Source organism: Thunnus maccoyii, chromosome 19, assembly GCF_910596095.1.
Source record: "Thunnus maccoyii chromosome 19, fThuMac1.1, whole genome shotgun sequence".
Taxonomy (NCBI): domain Eukaryota; kingdom Metazoa; phylum Chordata; class Actinopteri; order Scombriformes; family Scombridae; genus Thunnus; species Thunnus maccoyii.
Genome location: NC_056551.1, coordinates 23,989,086 through 24,008,280, shown reverse-complemented (window position 1 = coordinate 24,008,280; position 19,195 = coordinate 23,989,086). Strand labels below are relative to the sequence as shown.

The window sequence follows — 19,195 nt, the reverse complement described above, 5'->3', positions numbered from 1 at the left end:
ACGTACTAGATATAGCTGAGGTTCATTCATCATTTATACCCATACCCATTCTGGATCTTTTGATCATATCACATGATCTTCATCAGCACACATGGAGTCTGCAGTTGTCATGGAATTATGGAAAGGCAAAAGTCCTTTTTTTTTGGAGCTCTTTAAAGATTTCTTGTCCATGTTGGCTTAAAAGCTGAGGTCCAAAGTTCATTCTTGACCTTAGCAGTTTTGCAATCAATACACATTTATAATAGTTTGAAATTTTTCAGAGAAACTTAGAGTTTGTTGCCTTTTCTTTCATGGATAAGAACAAACAGAGTTCACTGTAAACAGTACATGAGTGTGACACACTTTATGACAGAAACAGGATGTGAGTTGTGTTATGTGCAGTCTAAACAGTGTTGACCTATTACAGTCAACACAAAATAGAGAACAGAGAATAGGACAGTTTAGAGTGCACAGAATACTCACTTAAACACCTGACACTGTGGTCAAATGTAAAGCCAAACACAAGGATTTATGGTTGTGACTAAAATCAGATTAGAACTTGTCAGGTAGTCTGCATACTTTCTCATACCTCTGATCAGCCAATTGAGGGCAGTAAAACTCAAGTCTTCACCACAGACAGAAACACATGACACATTGCAATAAAATAAAAATTAAAGAGAAAATTGAGAAATGAAGGGGGGATGATTGTCTGGAAAAAAAAGTGCTTCAGATGGAAACCTATTGGGTTTTTAATTTGATGCCTTAGTATATCCAAGTTCATTCTTAATATTCTTAATTGCATTAATTGATGGGGCAGCAACATTCTGAGTGATATTTATATTAATTAATTAATTAATATATTAATATTTTGTGATTATTGTGAAAGCACTGTTTTCTGTGTCTATTGGTCACTTTATCATGTGATGCAATGTTGTTTATTTCTGGTGTATTGTCTAGTTAGATTATCAGGTGTAAGCAATCTGTTTTTATTGTTTCCACCATGATGGGGACGTATCATGCATATTTCCAGGTCTATGTTTATATTCTGGGGCTCTACTGGAATATCTTTGCATGATTTACAATTTATAAAACTCCTTATTTATCTTATATTGGCTCTTTATGCAACCCCTCAGTTCAGCCTCTGTCTGAAACAGGTCGTTTTAGCTCCTGTCTCTTTAAGGCCCCCCACCTGATGAGCCCACTCTGTTCTGATTGATATTCACTTTTGAACAGTGTTGGTGGTTGAAACAGAAATTTCCTATACATCACCCACAGACACAGAAAAAAGTTTCATCAGCTGCAGTGTTGACAAAAGACTTCCTGCTCACTCATTCGCTTTAGCTTTAGGAAGCTGCCCGTTTCTTTACTCAAAATGGTAACTTCTCATGAACAATCTGATGTCATCACAAGAAGGAGGAAGTAGAGGTAACATTGCAAACAGAGTGTTCAGAACAGGCTCAAGCCCTGGCTTTTGACTCCTGGCATCTTTAACATAGACATCCCACATCATAACAGTATATAAATCACAGAAAATCATGAAAAGCATAATATGTCCCCTTTAATATAACTTATCTCCTTGTTATACCTAAAAAACGTTTTATTTTCTGTTATCAAGGAATAAAGAGAATTCCTACTTCATGTGAAAAATCATTTGCCAGTTGCAACAATTTAGTATGATGTGTTTCAAGGGTTTTGACAAGGACTCAATAGAGAAGACAACAGTTTTCAACAATTTCAACAGAGTGATGAAATATGCATAGGAAGCAGTTGGCAGTAATGAGTGAGCAGAAAGTCTTTTGTCAACACCGCAGCTGATGAAAACTTTTTCTGTGCCTGTGGGCGATGTGTAGGAAATTTCTGTTTCAACCACCAACACTGTTCAAAAGTGAATTTGATATGAAGACTGGGTGCACGGATCAAAAATATCACAACATACAGTGAGGCTGTGCTGAATGCTGCACCCTGTCTAGAGACTCTTATTACAACAGCCTCTGGCTTAATGCTTCCTTTGGGGCTTTGATATCAAGTCATACCTCAGAGGAAAAACTGTGAACGTCACCGGTGTCAAAAATAACTACTAGCTCAGAGTGGAAGGTCTGGCTATTGTCTGACTGACTGGTCAAATAAAAAAAAGTATTGACACTTGACTCTCAGGAAGTACAGTGTGACTGTTGGCATATTGTCAAACATGAAAAGGAGAAGCTGTGTCAGTGCCACAATAATCAGCTGTTTGAGTGGATACAGACAATCACAAACCACTTGCTGGACAAATGAGAAGTGGAACTCCATTTCACTAATGTGCGCCACTAGGTGTCTGAGGAGACGATGACAAGGTGTGAGACTCCTCCCTTCACTCCCGAAGAAGAAGACACATCCATTGAGCTCTGCTGACACTGCTCATCCCAAAACTCACTCATTCAGAGTTCTTTCAGTTAACATACTTTTCTTACTCAACACATAAAGATGGTTTTGTGCTGCAGAAGAAACCCAACAGTGAACTCTTGCTGACGCACACAATGGTGTGTTTATTTGCCATAGCAATTTATTCCTGGGGTCCATACATTAAAAAAATACCTGATAAAACATCAATACAGTAACAAAAGCAAGGCTCAAGCAAATACATTTTAAAATAGCTAAAAAAAAACCCAGCAGATCCCTCTTCAACAACCAAATCAATAACAATACACAGCCATCCTGGTATGAGCAATGTTACAGATTGGGCTAAAATATGTTGGTTTAAGCTACACTTAGAGAATGAAGAGACACTGTGGAGAAAAAGGTATCTTCATTTCAGAGAGTAACCACATTTGTCAGCGGCAGTCACTGAACAGTGAGAAATCCTCCAACGGCTATTTAACTGATCCTGACAGGGTGAGAGCCACAGCCACAACAGGCTTGTCCCTGCAGAAAAGCTCTTTGGTTACACTTGACTTTAACGCCTTCGTATTTAACATTTATATACAGTATATAAAACCTTAATAAATGGTTTGTAACACACTCTAATGAAGTTGTTAGGTCATTTTGATGTGTTTCTTCTCCTATGAAGCATCCATAACAGGTGTATGAACAGTGATGAAAGATTGATAACATAGCTGTAATTATATATAATAGTATATTATTACACACAAGTCTTTAAAGTTTGTTATAAAACTGTATTAAAACTCACAAAGACATGTTGAGCTTGAGGATTAATTGTTGACCTTTTAAAAAGTACTTGACAAAAAAAAAATCTTAACTCAAGATCCACTTACTGGATTTCTTTCTGAACCTTCAGCCATATCTTGACCTTTCATCAGTGGATAGATTAATAGAACTAATATAGTAATTAATATTTAATATTTATATAAAATAAGACATTTCTTATTAGTAGTAGTGGTCATTAATCATCTGTTATGCATTTTATTGTTGACAAATACACTAAACACTTACAGCTATATTATAGTTTGTTATGCACCATTGATGCTGCTTATAAAAGCTATAAGGGGTTAAAATAAAGTGTTACCAAAGTTTTTGTATGAACTGCAGGATCTCAAAAACAATTCCCACTGGAAAATTAAGACTTGATTTATAATTTCACTAAATAGACCACACATGGAAACATCTTGAGAGAAAGATTTGATGCCTGAATTTTGCTGCACTGCAAGACAATATGTGAACAGAAAAAATTAAATAGAATCTATCAGTGCTCTTTGTTGTCTATAGCGTGCATAACCCATTCAGCATGCATAAGAAAAGGCAGAGCAGACCTGGTATCAATATACAATGGTAACTGAGTACATTTACTCAAGTGCTCTACTTATGTACGTTTTTGAGGTACTTGTACTTTACTTGGGTATTTCTATTTTATGCTACGTTGTACTTGTACAGTTCATATGTACTTTTACTTTAGTAAGATTTTTAGTGCAGGGCTTTTACTATTTCCTCATTGTAGTATTGTGAAGAAGAAAATACACATTTGGATAGAGCTTTGATAATCAAATGATGTCTGGGAACAACTCCTTGATCAACAAGATGCCAACTGTGTATCTTTCCTGCATTTGACCCCTGCTGATTTGACCTTTTTGATCCTGTCTGAATGCAGCACACCCTCCTGTTTTTGCCCCCTTGATTTCACCTACCTGAGAGTCCCCCCCCCTTACTACGCTGCCTTGATCCTGTATGCAAATGCCCTACCTCCCTACCTTTTGGTTACCAATTGTTTGATCTTTCGGTATAAAATGTTTCCATCCCTTCTGCTCTGGGTCAGTCTACTGTATCAGACCAGCTCTGTGTCAGTAAGCTCACCGCATTTCCGGAATGCTATTAAACCACTTCCACTACAGCAAACTTTGAACAAGGACTTGAGTGATTTTCTTCAACAATTGCTACTTTTACTCAAGTAAAAGTTCTCAGTACTTCCTCCAAGTACTAAATGTCAAGCAAGACTGCAACTGGATCTCACATTGTTCAAGGTTTCCATCACCTGCATTGATGTTCAGCTGCTTTGCTCATCTGAAAAAAAGACATGTATCAATAATATTGTATATTCATGGTCAGATAAGGAATATAAGTTTTTCCTCCTGTTGATCTCCTGCTGGAAATATGAGATGCAGAATTTAAGATGTGGGCAGAGAAAGAGAGGTGTGAAAATAGGTTATCAGTACCTCGACTGCTTCAACCTGAAAACATTTTCTTTCTCTGTGTAACGGCTGCGTAAGGCTTTGTGACAGTGTGTGTTAACAGCACTGAAGGTATGAAAGGAATACGCCTTCAGGAACAGTCATGTCAGGACTCATCAACAGGTGCAGGACTATATCCACTCAAACAGCCCTGCAAGAATGGACGACAGTCAGCCTGGAGCAGAACAGAGAGCTGGAAGAACCTGAAAATATAGTCAGTGGTGAGACAGCAGCAGGTTTGCACATACAAACAAAGGAAATCCCACATGTCAATGAGACAAAATGAATGCAATGAAGTGAATTTGCAATTCAAATTTAACAGCCACTGCAAAGTCAGAATAAAGAGGAGCCTGTTCCTCTCACTAAATTCACACTACTTCCAAACACATACATGTATCGTAGTCCAGACTGAAATATTTCAGCAAACTGTACATAGATTGTCATGAAATCTGGTACAAACATTCATTGTTCCCAGACAATGAATTTTACTGACTTTGGCAATCCCCTGACCTTTCATCTAGCGCCACCATGAGGTTCACATTTCAACAACTATGGGATTGATAGTCATGAAATTTGGTGCACATTCACAGCCTCCTCAGGATGATTTTTAATAACTTTGGTGATCCCTTCATTTTTCCTCTTGCGCCATCATCAGGCTAAAATTTGTCCAGACTACCTGAAAAACTAATAACGTCAGCCTCAACTGTACTTTGTGTTTAGTGCTAATGAGCTGTTTGTGAGAGGCTACATGGAGAACTTTGTGATCACATCCAATTTTTTTCTGGACTTCTGTCAATCTCAAGATTTGTTGAAGAATAATTTTAAAAAAGGAAACTATAAACACACTGGCACCCTTGCATGGATGTATTTCTTACAGACTGGTAATGAAACTTGACAAAGAACCAGGCCTGAGATCAGTTTGTGTTATGTCCTGTTGCCCCATGGCCTGATTAACCTCCTAGAGGGCCCCGGGGCTAAAGGTTGTTGTTGGGCCCCCACTATACCACTATTCTAGAGGTGAAATGATCAGATGATTAATCGACTGTCAGAAAATTAATTGGCAACAATTTACTAAAATGCCCCAAATTCTCTGGTAGCAGCTTCTCAAATGTGAATATTAGCTAATTTTTCATGATAGTAAACTCTTTGCTTTTTTGACTGTTGGTCAGACAAAACCAGTCATCCGAATACGTTTACTTTGGAATAAAGTAATAATGATCAGCAGCCTTGCAGCCTTACAGCCTTACAGTACTCCTATGATGGAATAATACTACCTTGCCCTCAGTTTTGTGTGTGTAGTTTGATAAAAACACAACAACAAATGAGCTCAATATCTAAAACTGTTAAAGTCTTCAAACCATCAGGCTGTCATGTTCCACTTGCAAAGAGGAACACCTTTAAAATGCCCTAAATAAATCACACTAGGCACATACAGATATATTCACATCTGAATGGTCTTTTTACAGTATTTTTTACAGTATATTTTACAGTATATTAGCATTCATGACTTATTTTACTGTGATGTTTTACTGTGACGTTTTTACTGTTTTACTGTTTCCACTTTGATATTGTTACATTTGTCTACATTTGTCTTAGATTGAGCCGGGTCAAAGAGGAATTTCTGTTACTGTATGTGACAGACAATAAAATTTCTTGAATCTTGAATGTAGATTTTGACAGAGTCCCTCTTTAAGACCAGGGCCACAACATGGAGGATGAAGGACATGTCATAGTTGATATTGTACTTCAGTGCTGCAAATTGCTAACAAATTTTCGATTTATCAAAGTTTGTAGACCCAAACAATATGGAGTAAACTTTGGGCTTTTGGGGCCCCAAAGCAGTTTGCCTGGTTGGTAATCCAGCCTTGCATTGCCCCCATCTCTCTTGACATCATGTCAAACCTCGATACAGTATATTATAATCCTTCAAAAGCCTTTCAAAAGCATTTTAATACTCCTAACAGCTTAATGTAGTACTTGTTTCTTCTAAACACATATACAATACCAATTAACGAGAAAGTGTGTCCAAACTTTTCACTGGTACTGTATATATGTAATACATACATAATACAAAGTATTTTTTCTTTAAACAGCACAAATGAAAGAATATATATATATATTCTTACATTTGTGCTTATAGAAAAGGAGTATACACACATTGGACACAACCCATTAGTCCTTACGCTGAAAAAAAATCATTACAGGGTTCCAAATCTTATTGAAAACATCTCCTTTGTTGTCACTATAAAATTTCAGTCTCTCTAATGTGTTTGCTATTTCTCTCAGCCACAAATCATATGTAGTTACAGAATGCATTTTCCACACTCGTACGATTTGTAATACTTGTTTGAACACACAGCACAGTGAATGTACTTCTTTCTGTTTCCACTATTCTCTCACATATATATTCATTCTTCTCTTACACGCACATATCCTCTTCATACAAACATGCATTCTCATCTTACATACATACAGTATGTTCTTTATGATATTCAATTAGAACATCTGAAATTTAAAATATATGTCTATAGAGTAAGTGTGAAAATGACTGCACAAGTAGACTGTACAAGTGAAAATATGTGCACATGAGAGTGAAAACACATCTTCTCTCCTCTTGATGTTTACTGAGCCTGTCTCTCTGTATTGCGACAAAACATTTCAAAGCCTATAGGTGGAAGCGTCATCTCCCATTGTCTTTGTGGTAACCTTGAAGATGCTGCAGAGAACCTGAGGGACATAAAATGATGCATCATCTGTCAGGTATATAGGAGACAATTTTTTAATACCTTAAAGACCACAAGCAGGGGCTTTTACATCCCTTTTTAGACACAAGCACCTTCATGTAAAATACTATGTGTTAATCACAGTTTTGTCTCAGAATATTTGAATTAATCAGCAACAAATATTTGTATAGTGGTTCCTTGTATATTGTTTATTCCTCCATGAAGATGGTTGTTTGTTGAGATCTATTCAATGCTGCTGTTAAACCTCTAGAGGGTAGACATGTATCTTCGGATAATATGATGATAGATTGGCCTGTTTGCTTATATTTGATATGATATAATTATTTTAATATTATAATTCATTTTCTATCTGGTGAATTATATGTGCACATGCACATGATGTGAGGGTTTTATTCACTGAAACCAAATCCTGTGCTTATATCTAAAATAACTAATGGATTCTGTTGTTTCAAAATTTTTTACCACATCTCAGTGTTTGATGTGATGTCAGTTTGTGTCAGGGGTTTCATGGGTCACCTTCCTGCACAACATTCACTATTAGCAGCTGTGAGGAAAGGGTTTCATCACCTTAATAAATGGAAACTTATTTTCGTGGCAGTGGCTGCGAGTGGAAGAAAAGTTGCAGGCACACCTGACAACTAACATCCCTCAGGTGTTGTCTTTGGGGGATGAGGGCTAAAGAGAGTGTTATTCTCCACTGTCAGTTATGACACAGTGACAGAGGAGGGACAATCATGTTTGAGGGGGACTGTCGGACACAAAATGACAAAAGATGAAACCTGCTGTTGCTAAAAATAAACCCCACGATGTGGACATGACGATTGTGAATCACAAGGTGAAACCGAGAGCAAGCAAAGAAACTCAGTGCAAGTTTGATTAAATAAACTGAAATAGTCAAATTTATTTAAAAAGCACATTTAAAAACAACAGGAGTTGACCAAAGTGCCTTACAGAGAAATTTAAGATACAGTTAACTGATAAATAACTGTAGCAAACACATTTTATGTTCTTTCTTTCTTTCTTTCTTTCTTTCTTTCTTTCTTTCTTTCTTTCTTTCTTTCTTTCTTTCTTTCTTTCTTTCAACCTTTGGGCGGTTATTAAGTACATTCCTAAAGTGTCCAAGAGATATGAGAGTATTCAGTTTTAAGATATTCGACGAGTCTGCTGCACTAATACCAAAAGCAGTCCTTCCAAGAACAGTCCTGGCACGAGGTACCTGTAGAACCAGCCGATCACTGGAGCGAGTTCAAAATTCAAAGTTCAGTTCCTATCATGAGACAGATGCAGCCAAGTTGGGCAACTCTTTCTCCTAGAAATTATGTTTATACACCACAAATTTGCAACAAAACATATGTTTTTGGGAGAAATATAAAGTTAAAATGTTTTTAATGAGTCGTACTCCTCATGATGAGTAAACTGGTCTTCATATCAGTGGAATTCCCCTTTAACAGAAAGCTTTAATACATCTGAAAATGTTACCCTGTTATGCTCAGACATTGAGGGCTGAGAGTCATTGAGAGACATTTCATGATGAAAATTACATTTCTGTATGACAAACTTTTTTTATAGCCTTTATGGCCTGTTGAAACATTAAAAGTCAGTCATCAGATGTGGCCATGTGGACGCTGACGTTTGAGGAATGCTTCCCCATGTTATGGTAAACAAAATTGTTGTTTATAATTTGTTTATTCTTCATGTCTATTCTGGCTGCATGTTCCCCCGGCCATCACCTCTCACATGTTAGTAACTTTGCTACAAGATTTCAGAAATTCTTGACTTGATAATATATTATGAGCATTGTGGCCTGCAGTGACTGTTTCGGTTTTGTTGGAAAACACAAACAGTTTCATATTGTGTCAACAATAGTTAGCTTAGTGCAGACCTTGTGTCTGTGCAATTGACATATTATTAATTATGCCAATGCCTCCCGTGTTATTTTTCCTACACTGACTAATCAGTTTCAATTATCATTAAACAAGCAAATAAGCAATCATTCTTTTTGATAATAGGATGTGTCTAGACGCCCGTGCTGGAAACCAGTCGACAGGGATGACTGCTCTTTCAGTCTTTTTGAGGTTTGCCATTTTGTAGCTGATGTATAACCACCATTCAATGTTTAGTTTAGCAAAGGTTTCATCATCATATACAGTATCCAGAAAGTATAGAGGAGAAGAGGTTCCCACTGCATTTACTGGCATAAGATTAAACACTGAAGCAGTGATAGAAGTAGTCTTTAAAGTGAAAGTAGTGATAAAACATCCAGTACATAACAAGTCCTGTATTCAAAATGTTACATAAGTACACAAGTATAATCAGCAAAATGTACTTTATGTATAGAAATAAAAATACTCTGACCTCTGTCAGTGTTACATTATTATACACTAGATTATTGGATTATTATAACTGATGCATTTTTTATACTACTGGGTGGCTTAATTTACTGTGTAACAAGGCTTTATATTTCATATTTATGTGTTTTTGATCTGCTGCACTTGTCACTAAGGCTTTCTAGTGTTAAAGAACTTTGTAGTAATCATTAAAGTTTTTAAAAAGTACAATAATACCCACTGAAATATAGTGAGGTAGAAGCATGACGTTGCAGAAAATTAAAATACTCAGGAAAACTCATAATTGTTCAGTACTTGAGTAAATTTACTTAACTACTTTCCACCACTGTAGATAAAAATCAATTAATGCTTTCTGTTCACTCACGTAAAAATAAAATAAAATGGAAAGCTCTACCCTCCCCTGAGCAAGATACATCAAATTTATTCTAGTTAATATTTTCCCTTGTGCTGGTTCTCATTAACTTGCAGGGCACGGCTGCTGTAATTTTCCACGAGGACTGTCATGAAGACAAGGACACAGTTACCTCACGTGAAGTCCATGGGGCCATAGAAAGCCATAAAATGATGGCATCACTGTATCACTCGTATATCAAGAGTAGCACAATGTTTGGGTATACACAAATATAAATACATTTAGAAATGGCTTGAATAATTAAAAACAGACATAAGAGTGCAAAATGTGCCTTTACTATTGTGAATGATTAAACAATTAAGTTATCCCCTCCTTTAACTAGATACAAGTTCAGTTCAGTTCAGTACTTTATTGTACCACGGGGGGAAATTCAGTTTGCAGCAGTGCTCAGATAAACAATGACAATACACACAAACAGTCTAACAATAAAATCTGTAAAAAGGTGGATTTTGTATAGGATTGGATAAGATAAAGTGCTACAGTGCTAAATGTGAGCAAAAAGTGCAAAGGTGCAAGGTAACAATTAAGCATGTGTGTTGCACAAGGGACAAAGGAAAATTGAAATCTGCTGCACTTTGCCCTGGAAATCCTGTACATCTGACCTGAAGGGAGAAGATCAAATGCCTCAAACAGAGGATGTTCTTGGCTCCCTAAAATCGATCCTGCCTTCCTTAAGACCTGGAGATAAAAGACAAAGAGGACTGCTGCTTGCCGATGATCTTGCTGGCCGCCTTAACAACGTTGCAAGATTTGCAAGATTTGCAAGTTGCAAGATTTCTCTGACAGGTCTTCACCCGTCCTCCCTGTGATGAAGTATTGCAGAGTGCTAGAGTCACTTCAGGGATGTAAATGATGCAGACGCATGTGTAAAAGCTCAAGGTTTGATGAATACCCGTGGGGCTCCGGGGTTACACTGGTACTTGTTTTGTTTTTCTCTTAACAGCATTGATTAAAACCTGGAAAGACAGAAGACAGTTACCATGGGAGTCTCACCTGTGGAATTAATTATCGCCACAAAGATAGAGACTTAGATAGACTTAGCTTCTCCTCACTTCCTAATAAACAAGCTGTGCCACAGTGTCTCTCATCACATTCATACAGGACTCTAACCAGGTAAGAACACCTTTCCCATGGACAAATAATTACTCTGTTGCTTACTTTTACTTAAAATAGTGTTAGTTTTATTCAATTAAATGCCTAAATAATAAATACATTCTCATTTTCAGTTATTATCCTTCCAGCAGAATGCCGACCCAGCTCGAGGGTGCAATGGATGCACTGATAGCAGTTTTCTACAACTACTCTGGAAATGATGGAGACAAATACAAGCTTAACAAAGGCGAGTTGAAGCAACTCTTGAACAGCGAGCTCACTGACTTCCTCACGGTAAGGAAGACATTTCAAAACTATGATTATTTTGTTCTTTTATTTGTTTATTGTGTATTTAAATTGAAGCTTGGTACATCATGTAGGAGAATTTCCAGATTAACTGTTGTGACACTGAATAGATAGAGGTCTTCTTATAATGATCCTTACTGTGAGCAACAATCTTAATTATTGGGAGTGTGTTGCTGCAGAAAAGTGTTTCTGTATTTCCTCAATAAATATCCTGATAATTTGCTTGGAGAAGATTTTTACTCCCTTGGATGATGCATTGTTGTTACTTGACTTGCTTACAAATTAAACTGGACAACCAAATGATTTAAGAACGAGCTTTTTGACCTTGTCTAAAGGAAATTGTTTTCCCATTGGTTGCTATCCTGCTGTCAAAGTGTAACTGCTGGTGGCTCTCACAAATAAAAGATGGAGAGAGGGAGATAGATAAAGTCATTTCAGATAAGTCCCAGTGCAGCCCCTGAGTCTGTGTGATAGCAGAGTGTACACGTCTGCGATTTCAAATGATTGAGACCAATACGAAAGCAGCCAAGGCCTGAGAGTCAAACCTCCTGACGCCTTCAGATATATTTTTTCTTCTTGCTCCTTGTCCTCTCTCATGCGGACGGGAAGCCTCAGGTGCTCACACATCATCATCATCAGTGGCCCATATCGCCTCCAAATATAGACACCCCCATGATGTCATCACATCCCTGTGGGCTATAGTCACCTCTGAGAATAGACAGTGCCCCAGCGAGGCTAACATTCACCCTCCTCCAACAGAAAAATTTGACATGTGCAAACCAAGGCTGTATAGATTACTGTATTGTTTATTTTAGAAACTGAAAAGATACTGTAGTATTAAATAGAGAGACATGCATGGTTGCTCCTCAGACTGAGACTCAGAGCAGAGGGAAGGGGGCAGCACGGGGACAGCCATGTCTAGAGTGCTTTAGTTTTTATTTTTTGTATACTTTTAAATTATTTATTTCAGTTTCAGTTTAGTTTAGTTGGCTCTCAGTTTGGTTAAAATATAGATAGATTTTTAGTTTATTTCAGTACCGCTCCTTTATTTTTATTTAAGTTAAGTGAAATAGTAAAGGCATCCAGTCCAAGGAAAATCATTTATCTCCAAATTTGGTGATTTTGACTTTTTCTGATAAACTAAAGGATTAAGTGCTGATTCATAGTTTGACTTGAATTCTCCTTCTTCTTAAGCTAAATATAGCATTTAAAAACCCTTTGGATCAGTAGAAAATGCATGTCACAAAAAACAAGGCTGTTTTTATTAGCTCATGAACAAAGAGCATATACACAAATTTTGTCAAAAATGTATTTTGGCTCTTCAAATTTTAAAAAGTAAGTCAGTTTTCCTATTTCAGTTTGTTGTCTTTTCATCTAAGTTGTTTTTTTTTTACTATACATGCTGCCATTTGACTGTGAAACAGGGTTTTGTTGAAAAGCAGCAGCAAATCAATACGCATACAGGATTTTGTTTACCTGTTTGTCTCTGGACTCTCAACTGTAGCTCTACATTCAAATGTAGCTTTTTGACCATTAAAAACCTTAACTACATAAAAAAAAATACATCAGTACTGTAGTGATATTTTCCTAATAAAATAAAGTTTGTCTTCAGTGTAGTTGGGGGATTTTAATTTTAACCTTTGCTCAAATTTAATGAGTGCCAAAATGTTAAATATCACCATTCGCCTCAGAGGCTGGAGGGTGGAAAATGAAAGCCATGTCTTGTTTCTTGATCCTGGAGGAAATGAGCAAAGCAATAAATGTCGTGTGTGATCAGCTGCAGCTCATGGTTCATTTAGCAGCAACATCACTCTGCTCTCCTCTGGACGCGAGTGGCAGCTTTTGCCTTGAGTCAATATGAAGCTCCGATAGTAATCCAACTTGGATGTTACTCATCTGACATGGACAGACTTATATTTCCTATATCATCTGGTATGTGCTGAAGGAGTTTTTAATTGCTCAAACAGGGATCTGAAGGGTCGATAGTATTGGTTTACAAGTCACACATGAGAATCATTAAAAGACGTGACTAAAACGTACAAAAATGTCAAAGTTTCATCCTCCCGGCTGCTCTTGTTTGTTGAATTAATATTCTCTTCTTTTCCGTTTTGTTTCCAGTCTCAGAAGGATCCGATGCTGGTGGAGAAAATCATGAACGACCTGGACTCTAACAAAGACAACGAGGTGGATTTCAATGAGTTTGTTGTGTTGGTGGCTGCCCTGACCGTTGCCTGCAATGACTTCTTCCAAGAGCAGCAGAAGAAAACCAAGTAGACGTCTGCAGGAAAGCAACTGGAAGTCTTCATCAACTGCAATTGTCACATTTATACTTTGATAACTTGTGTTTCTAAAAGTTTAAAAATGTCATTACATTAAAAACAATACACATGAGTTGAATAATTTGTATTTCCCACAGCATAGGATTGTGAATGTAATATTTATAAATGTAGACAACCAATATTCTTACCAATATTCGGCCTGGAGCTGTTAAACAATGACTTTGTGATCTCACACCAAGCTGTCCTGATCCAAATTATAGTAATTTTTATATAAAAGTGATGTTAGTTACCAGAAAATACAAAGTGCCGTCCATAAATCTGTCATGTGTTGCTTTTGTCATGTTGTTAATCATGTATGGAGCTGTGTTTTTATCCCAATGGTTTGATGTATGAAAAACAGCACAGAACGTCTTTATTGTTGATTCATTTCCCTTTAAAAAAGACACCTTTGTCATCTGGAAATGTGTCTTTAAATCCGCTGTCATCATTTCTTATTTTTTATGTCCCAGCAGAGACTCTCCCTCTTGCTCGACTTTAAATGTCAGCCGTTAAATATTTCAGATTTTCCTACCGAGGCATCGTCACAGCCTGATGGTGCATTTACGAAACATCTTTGTCCCTTGTCGGTCTCACTGTCAATCTCTAGTCCCTGAGGAGAAATCCTCATGCTGCTGTAAAGTTCAAGTCATGGAAAAATGCAGAGTTTTCATTGAATAAGCCAACTTTATCTTGCAGTGATGAGAGTTTCACTGTACATTGTATGTACCGGTACATTGTGTACTTTGTGTTGCATGAGAAAATCTGGACTTTTTCATTTTTCTTCTTTCCTGAGATAAATGAGACAAATATTGAAACATGAAATAACATCTGTTACTCAATGATATTTGACTTTGAGCATTGTCTTTTAACATGACAAACTTATATGGTAAACTAAATCACAACTACTGAAGAGTCTGGGTGATACTGGTTGACATTATGTAAAAATAAAATTAACGTTCAGTAAATCAAAACATGCTATTGTCTGGAAACTGGCACACAATGTGTATTGTAATGTTTGTTTGGGCATGTGTACATGTGCAATTATGGAAGAAGTATTCAGATACTTTACTTATGAGTACCAATACAGCAATGCTTTATTACATGTAAAAGGATTCAATTTTATAATAGGACTCCTGGATACTAGTAAAAGTACAGAAGCATTATCAGAAAAAGTACTTAAATATCAAAACTAAAAGTACTTTTTCTGCAGCAAAAGGGTCTCTGACTGATAAATTATTAATAAATGATATTTTTAGATTGTGAACACCGTTGCATCAGTATGTAAGCAGCATTTTACTGTTGTAGCTGGTTGAAGTGGAGTTAGTTTTAACTACTTATTATATGTACAGTTAGCTATTATAGTTCAGTGGTTACCAACCTAAGGGTTCCCTCAAGGGTCACAAGATCAATATGGGAAGTTATGACATAAAATAAGATAAGATAAGATAAGAGATGATACACATAAATATTGAATATTTATTTATTTATATATTGAATATATCAAATCTTTATTGTCATATGCACAGAGAACAGTCATTTGCCCTGCACAATGAAATTCTTGAGAATCAAGAATCAATATACAAACTTTACAAGATAAAAATACAAAATTAGATACAAATGTAAACATAATTTGTAGTGGACAGTCTGATTGTACATTAAGGTACATTGTATGTGCGCAGGACCCTGTAGGTCCAAGAAGGTCCATGCCTAACAAGACTCTGCATGCATTTTTTGTCAGGGCGACAAAATATAATATATTTCATACACTCATCATATATATTTTTTTAAGTAAAATCTATAACTGTCAAATGAATGTAGCAAAGCAAACTTATATCATTTCCCCCCAAAATGTGGTGGAATAGAAGTATAAAGTAGCATTAGATGAAAGTTCTCAATTTAAGTACAAGGACCACAACATTTTACTGACTTTATGTACAGTACCTGAGTGACTTTCCACAAACTGTACATGTGTGAGTGTGTGCAAGAGACAGAGACGAACATGTCTGAATCTACTCTGCTGCAGTTGTCTTGTTCTCTCATTCAAGCTTTCACTCACTGGACATCTCACACAGTGAGAGAGGCTGTGCGTTTGGGAAATGACCGTGTACCATGTCTCGATGACGCATGGCGATCCCAATACGCAAAGACCACCTGGGTCCAGCAGCATCAGCCAATCACATAGACACGTCTTCCCCTCAAGCAGAAGTGCTGATATTCTCACCTTGGGGAGGACAAAAGTGTAAGCTGTATTCTGTAAGGGTTTTCCTCTGTACGTCCCCTTTCCTGAAATAACAAACCAGACAGTTAATTTGCGATGACATTCTCAGCTGTGATGTGAAGGAAAATTACTGAAAAAAAATACAGTGGCAAGTGTGATGCTTTTATGCGCACAGATGGTGCTTTGCTCAAACCCTCACTATTACAATGCAATTTGTCTATGATTGGTGGTAATCGAGCAGGATAATCACCCCATCTCCCATGGGAAGATGCCATGCAGTAATTATGTTTTTTGTCCAATTCCTAAAAGGTTGCAATCAATCATAAGAGTCATTTGATAATTTTTAAATGTGGATATTTATATTCCTACTCTTACAATTACCCTCCACTCTTCAAAGTGTTTGTGCAATTGTGTCATTATTTCCTGTGGCTAAACATCATGTTCAGGAACACTTTCAGCAGAGGAGACTTCTCCTAATGCGTGTAAAGTTTGAGTCATCTGTTATGAGAATCTCTAATAGTTTCCTGTACCTATGTATATCCTGTATAATCATGACGTTTTGTTGGTGTGGGGGAAAATTACTGGCAATTAAGGAATTCTTAAGATAATGAATGCACCTGAACTGGAAAAGGATCTCCTGTTTCCAGCCAGCAGACATGATGGGAGAGGCAGTTTTGTTGTAATCTCAGTCAAGACTGAAGCAAAACTAAGAACAGATTTTTATGGTTGTATCATAAATGAAATGTCATAATTTGTCTGTTATTTAGTGTAAAATGTAGAGTCAGAAGTTTCTTTCATGACTCTTTAATCACGAGGAGACCAGAGAAGAGTGGGAAGACTGGGGGGGGGGGGTAACAAATAGGAAAAGGTGACGTTCATGTATTTTTTGACACTTCAGAGAGAATGAGGATGGGATGTCGAGAGGAATGGTTGAAATGAGAGGTGGAGGCAGGCTGGGAAGGAGAAGGAGAGAAAAAAGCAGGGAAAAGACTGATAAACTCTAGAGGAATGATTATGAATTTGAGTCTAAATCACAAACACAAAAGACACTGATTATTGATTGATCAATTACAAGGCACGGAACAACCTTTGGCTAGTCATATTTTTCAATAAAAGGCTCATAATTATGGAACTGCCTGCAATTAGAATTAAAAACACAGATCAGAAGTTTTCACTACTCTTCAGAAAAACTCCAGATTTTACACATCTGACTGTTTCTTCTACTGCATGTGTGTAAAAAAAAAAAGTCGTAAAAAGCCAGTTGTGTTGTTAGAAAATGAAACAAATCTGGGGGTGTGGAATTAGAAAGAAGTGAGGTTACCAGACCTCTGTAGCCTGCTCCTCATCTCTGCTGGAGGCCTTAGCTGCTACTAGTCTAGCACAAGCATAACACAACCAACAAAGAAGAAGAATGCATGGAATAAAAAAGACTACGTCAAAACTAAGTCGAAAACAAAGCCAACTTGGAAGTGCAAAAAAACGCAGTTCCTCTACAGCTCTTCCTTTACAGCAGAAATAAATATGTTTACAACCCAGTGCAAATGACAATTGTACAAGGGGTGAATTTTTATATAACTTACCCATTTAAATTGTATTAAGGCTTGAAGTTAGTGTAATCAACATATAATATGAAAATGGTTCAACCACCCCCTGCATGTTTATATCACATAGATACTGTTCAGGACTATTTTTTTCTTTGCAACTGTGAGACATATTTCATCCCAATCATTCACACACACACACACACACAGAGCACACACACACACACAGTGCACACACAGAGCACACACACACACACAGGTGCAGGTGTTATGATATTTGACGAGAACCATTTATGTTCTCGCGGGAAAACTCCACCCACATTCAGTGGACACTCAACAGGGGAGGGGCAAAACATATAAAAGATTCTCTGCATGGGAGTCCTACCAACATTACACTCTGTCAGGCAAACCATTACAAAATGAGCAGCAGAAGCAAAAGGATGACAGTCCAGGAGGCTCTGGAAGTCATCATTGATCATGACAGTGAAATGGAGGAGGATGTGTCTGAAGATGAAGACCATCTTGAGCTAAATTCTGATTCTAATGATTCTGATTTTGAACCAGATGAGGGAATTGCTATTCCTATTCCTCCAAGCAAGACATTCATGTCAAAAAATGGTGAAATACAGCTGACGATGTCAAGACAAGCATGACCTGTGTGAAATGTGCAAAATTCATTTGCACAAAGCCCAGTGTGGTGACATGTCACTCGTGTGCTGTGTAGATGTACACACACACACACACACACACACACACACACACACACACACACACACACACACACGTAGACAAACACACACACATGTTCATATTGCGATTGCTTGTTTGTTGTATTGCTGTATTGCGATTTTGTTCATTTCTGGTTCACAAACAGTGCATGTATGTAAAACAAAATTTAAATGTTATGTTTTAATGTTATGTAAAACTATTGTGTTTCATATGTTGGTCTTTCAAAAGCAATAAAGTGGTGAAACGTTTAAAAAAAAAGTTTGAACATGCATTTTTTTTATGAAAAACGAGTGAATTATCCTAATTGAACCATTACCTGTTAGAGGTAAGGAACACCATTGCACTAAATATTGATAGAATAGTTAGTAATGGAGTTAGTAATGAAATATTCACACTGCTTGTTAGGATTTTTTTGGTTTCGGACATCTTTTGGATAATTAAACATGCACTGGGTCAAATTGACCCGGGAACACCATTGCTGTTCCTGACAAATGAACATAACAGGAGGGACATTTTGGTCGCCTAAAAAAGTCTTGTTCAGCATTTGCTTGTACTGAAAGACCCTCTAAGGAGTCAGGTGTTCTGGTAAGTACATTTTGTTTTATGGGTTAAAGCTTGTTTTTCACTAGTGAAAATTAGCATTAGCATCATCACAGTTAATAGCTCATCATCAGTCTGTGGTTAGTCCTTTGTTCATAATTCATTTGAAACATGAGGATTTAATGGAGACTTATGAAAGCAAATTGATGTCATAGAGCAGAGGTTTGTGGTTTTTACTTTGCATTCTCTCCAAAGTCTGTTGTTGTAGCAGATGCTAACAGCACAGAACAACTAAGACTTTACAAGTCTG

General features: G+C 37.0%; 1 protein-coding gene across 1 annotated transcript; it reads left to right on the top strand.

Moving 5' to 3' along the window:
• Positions 1–11,207: 11,207 nt before the first annotated feature.
• s100z (S100 calcium binding protein Z) lies at positions 11,208–13,864 on the top strand. Its single transcript, XM_042395647.1, has 3 exons — positions 11,208–11,254; positions 11,383–11,527; positions 13,658–13,864. The coding sequence occupies exons 2-3, from the start codon at positions 11,387–11,389 to the stop codon at positions 13,811–13,813; spliced, it is 297 nt and encodes a 98-aa protein (XP_042251581.1). The 5' UTR covers positions 11,208–11,254; positions 11,383–11,386; the 3' UTR covers positions 13,814–13,864.
• Positions 13,865–19,195: the final 5,331 nt, after the last annotated feature.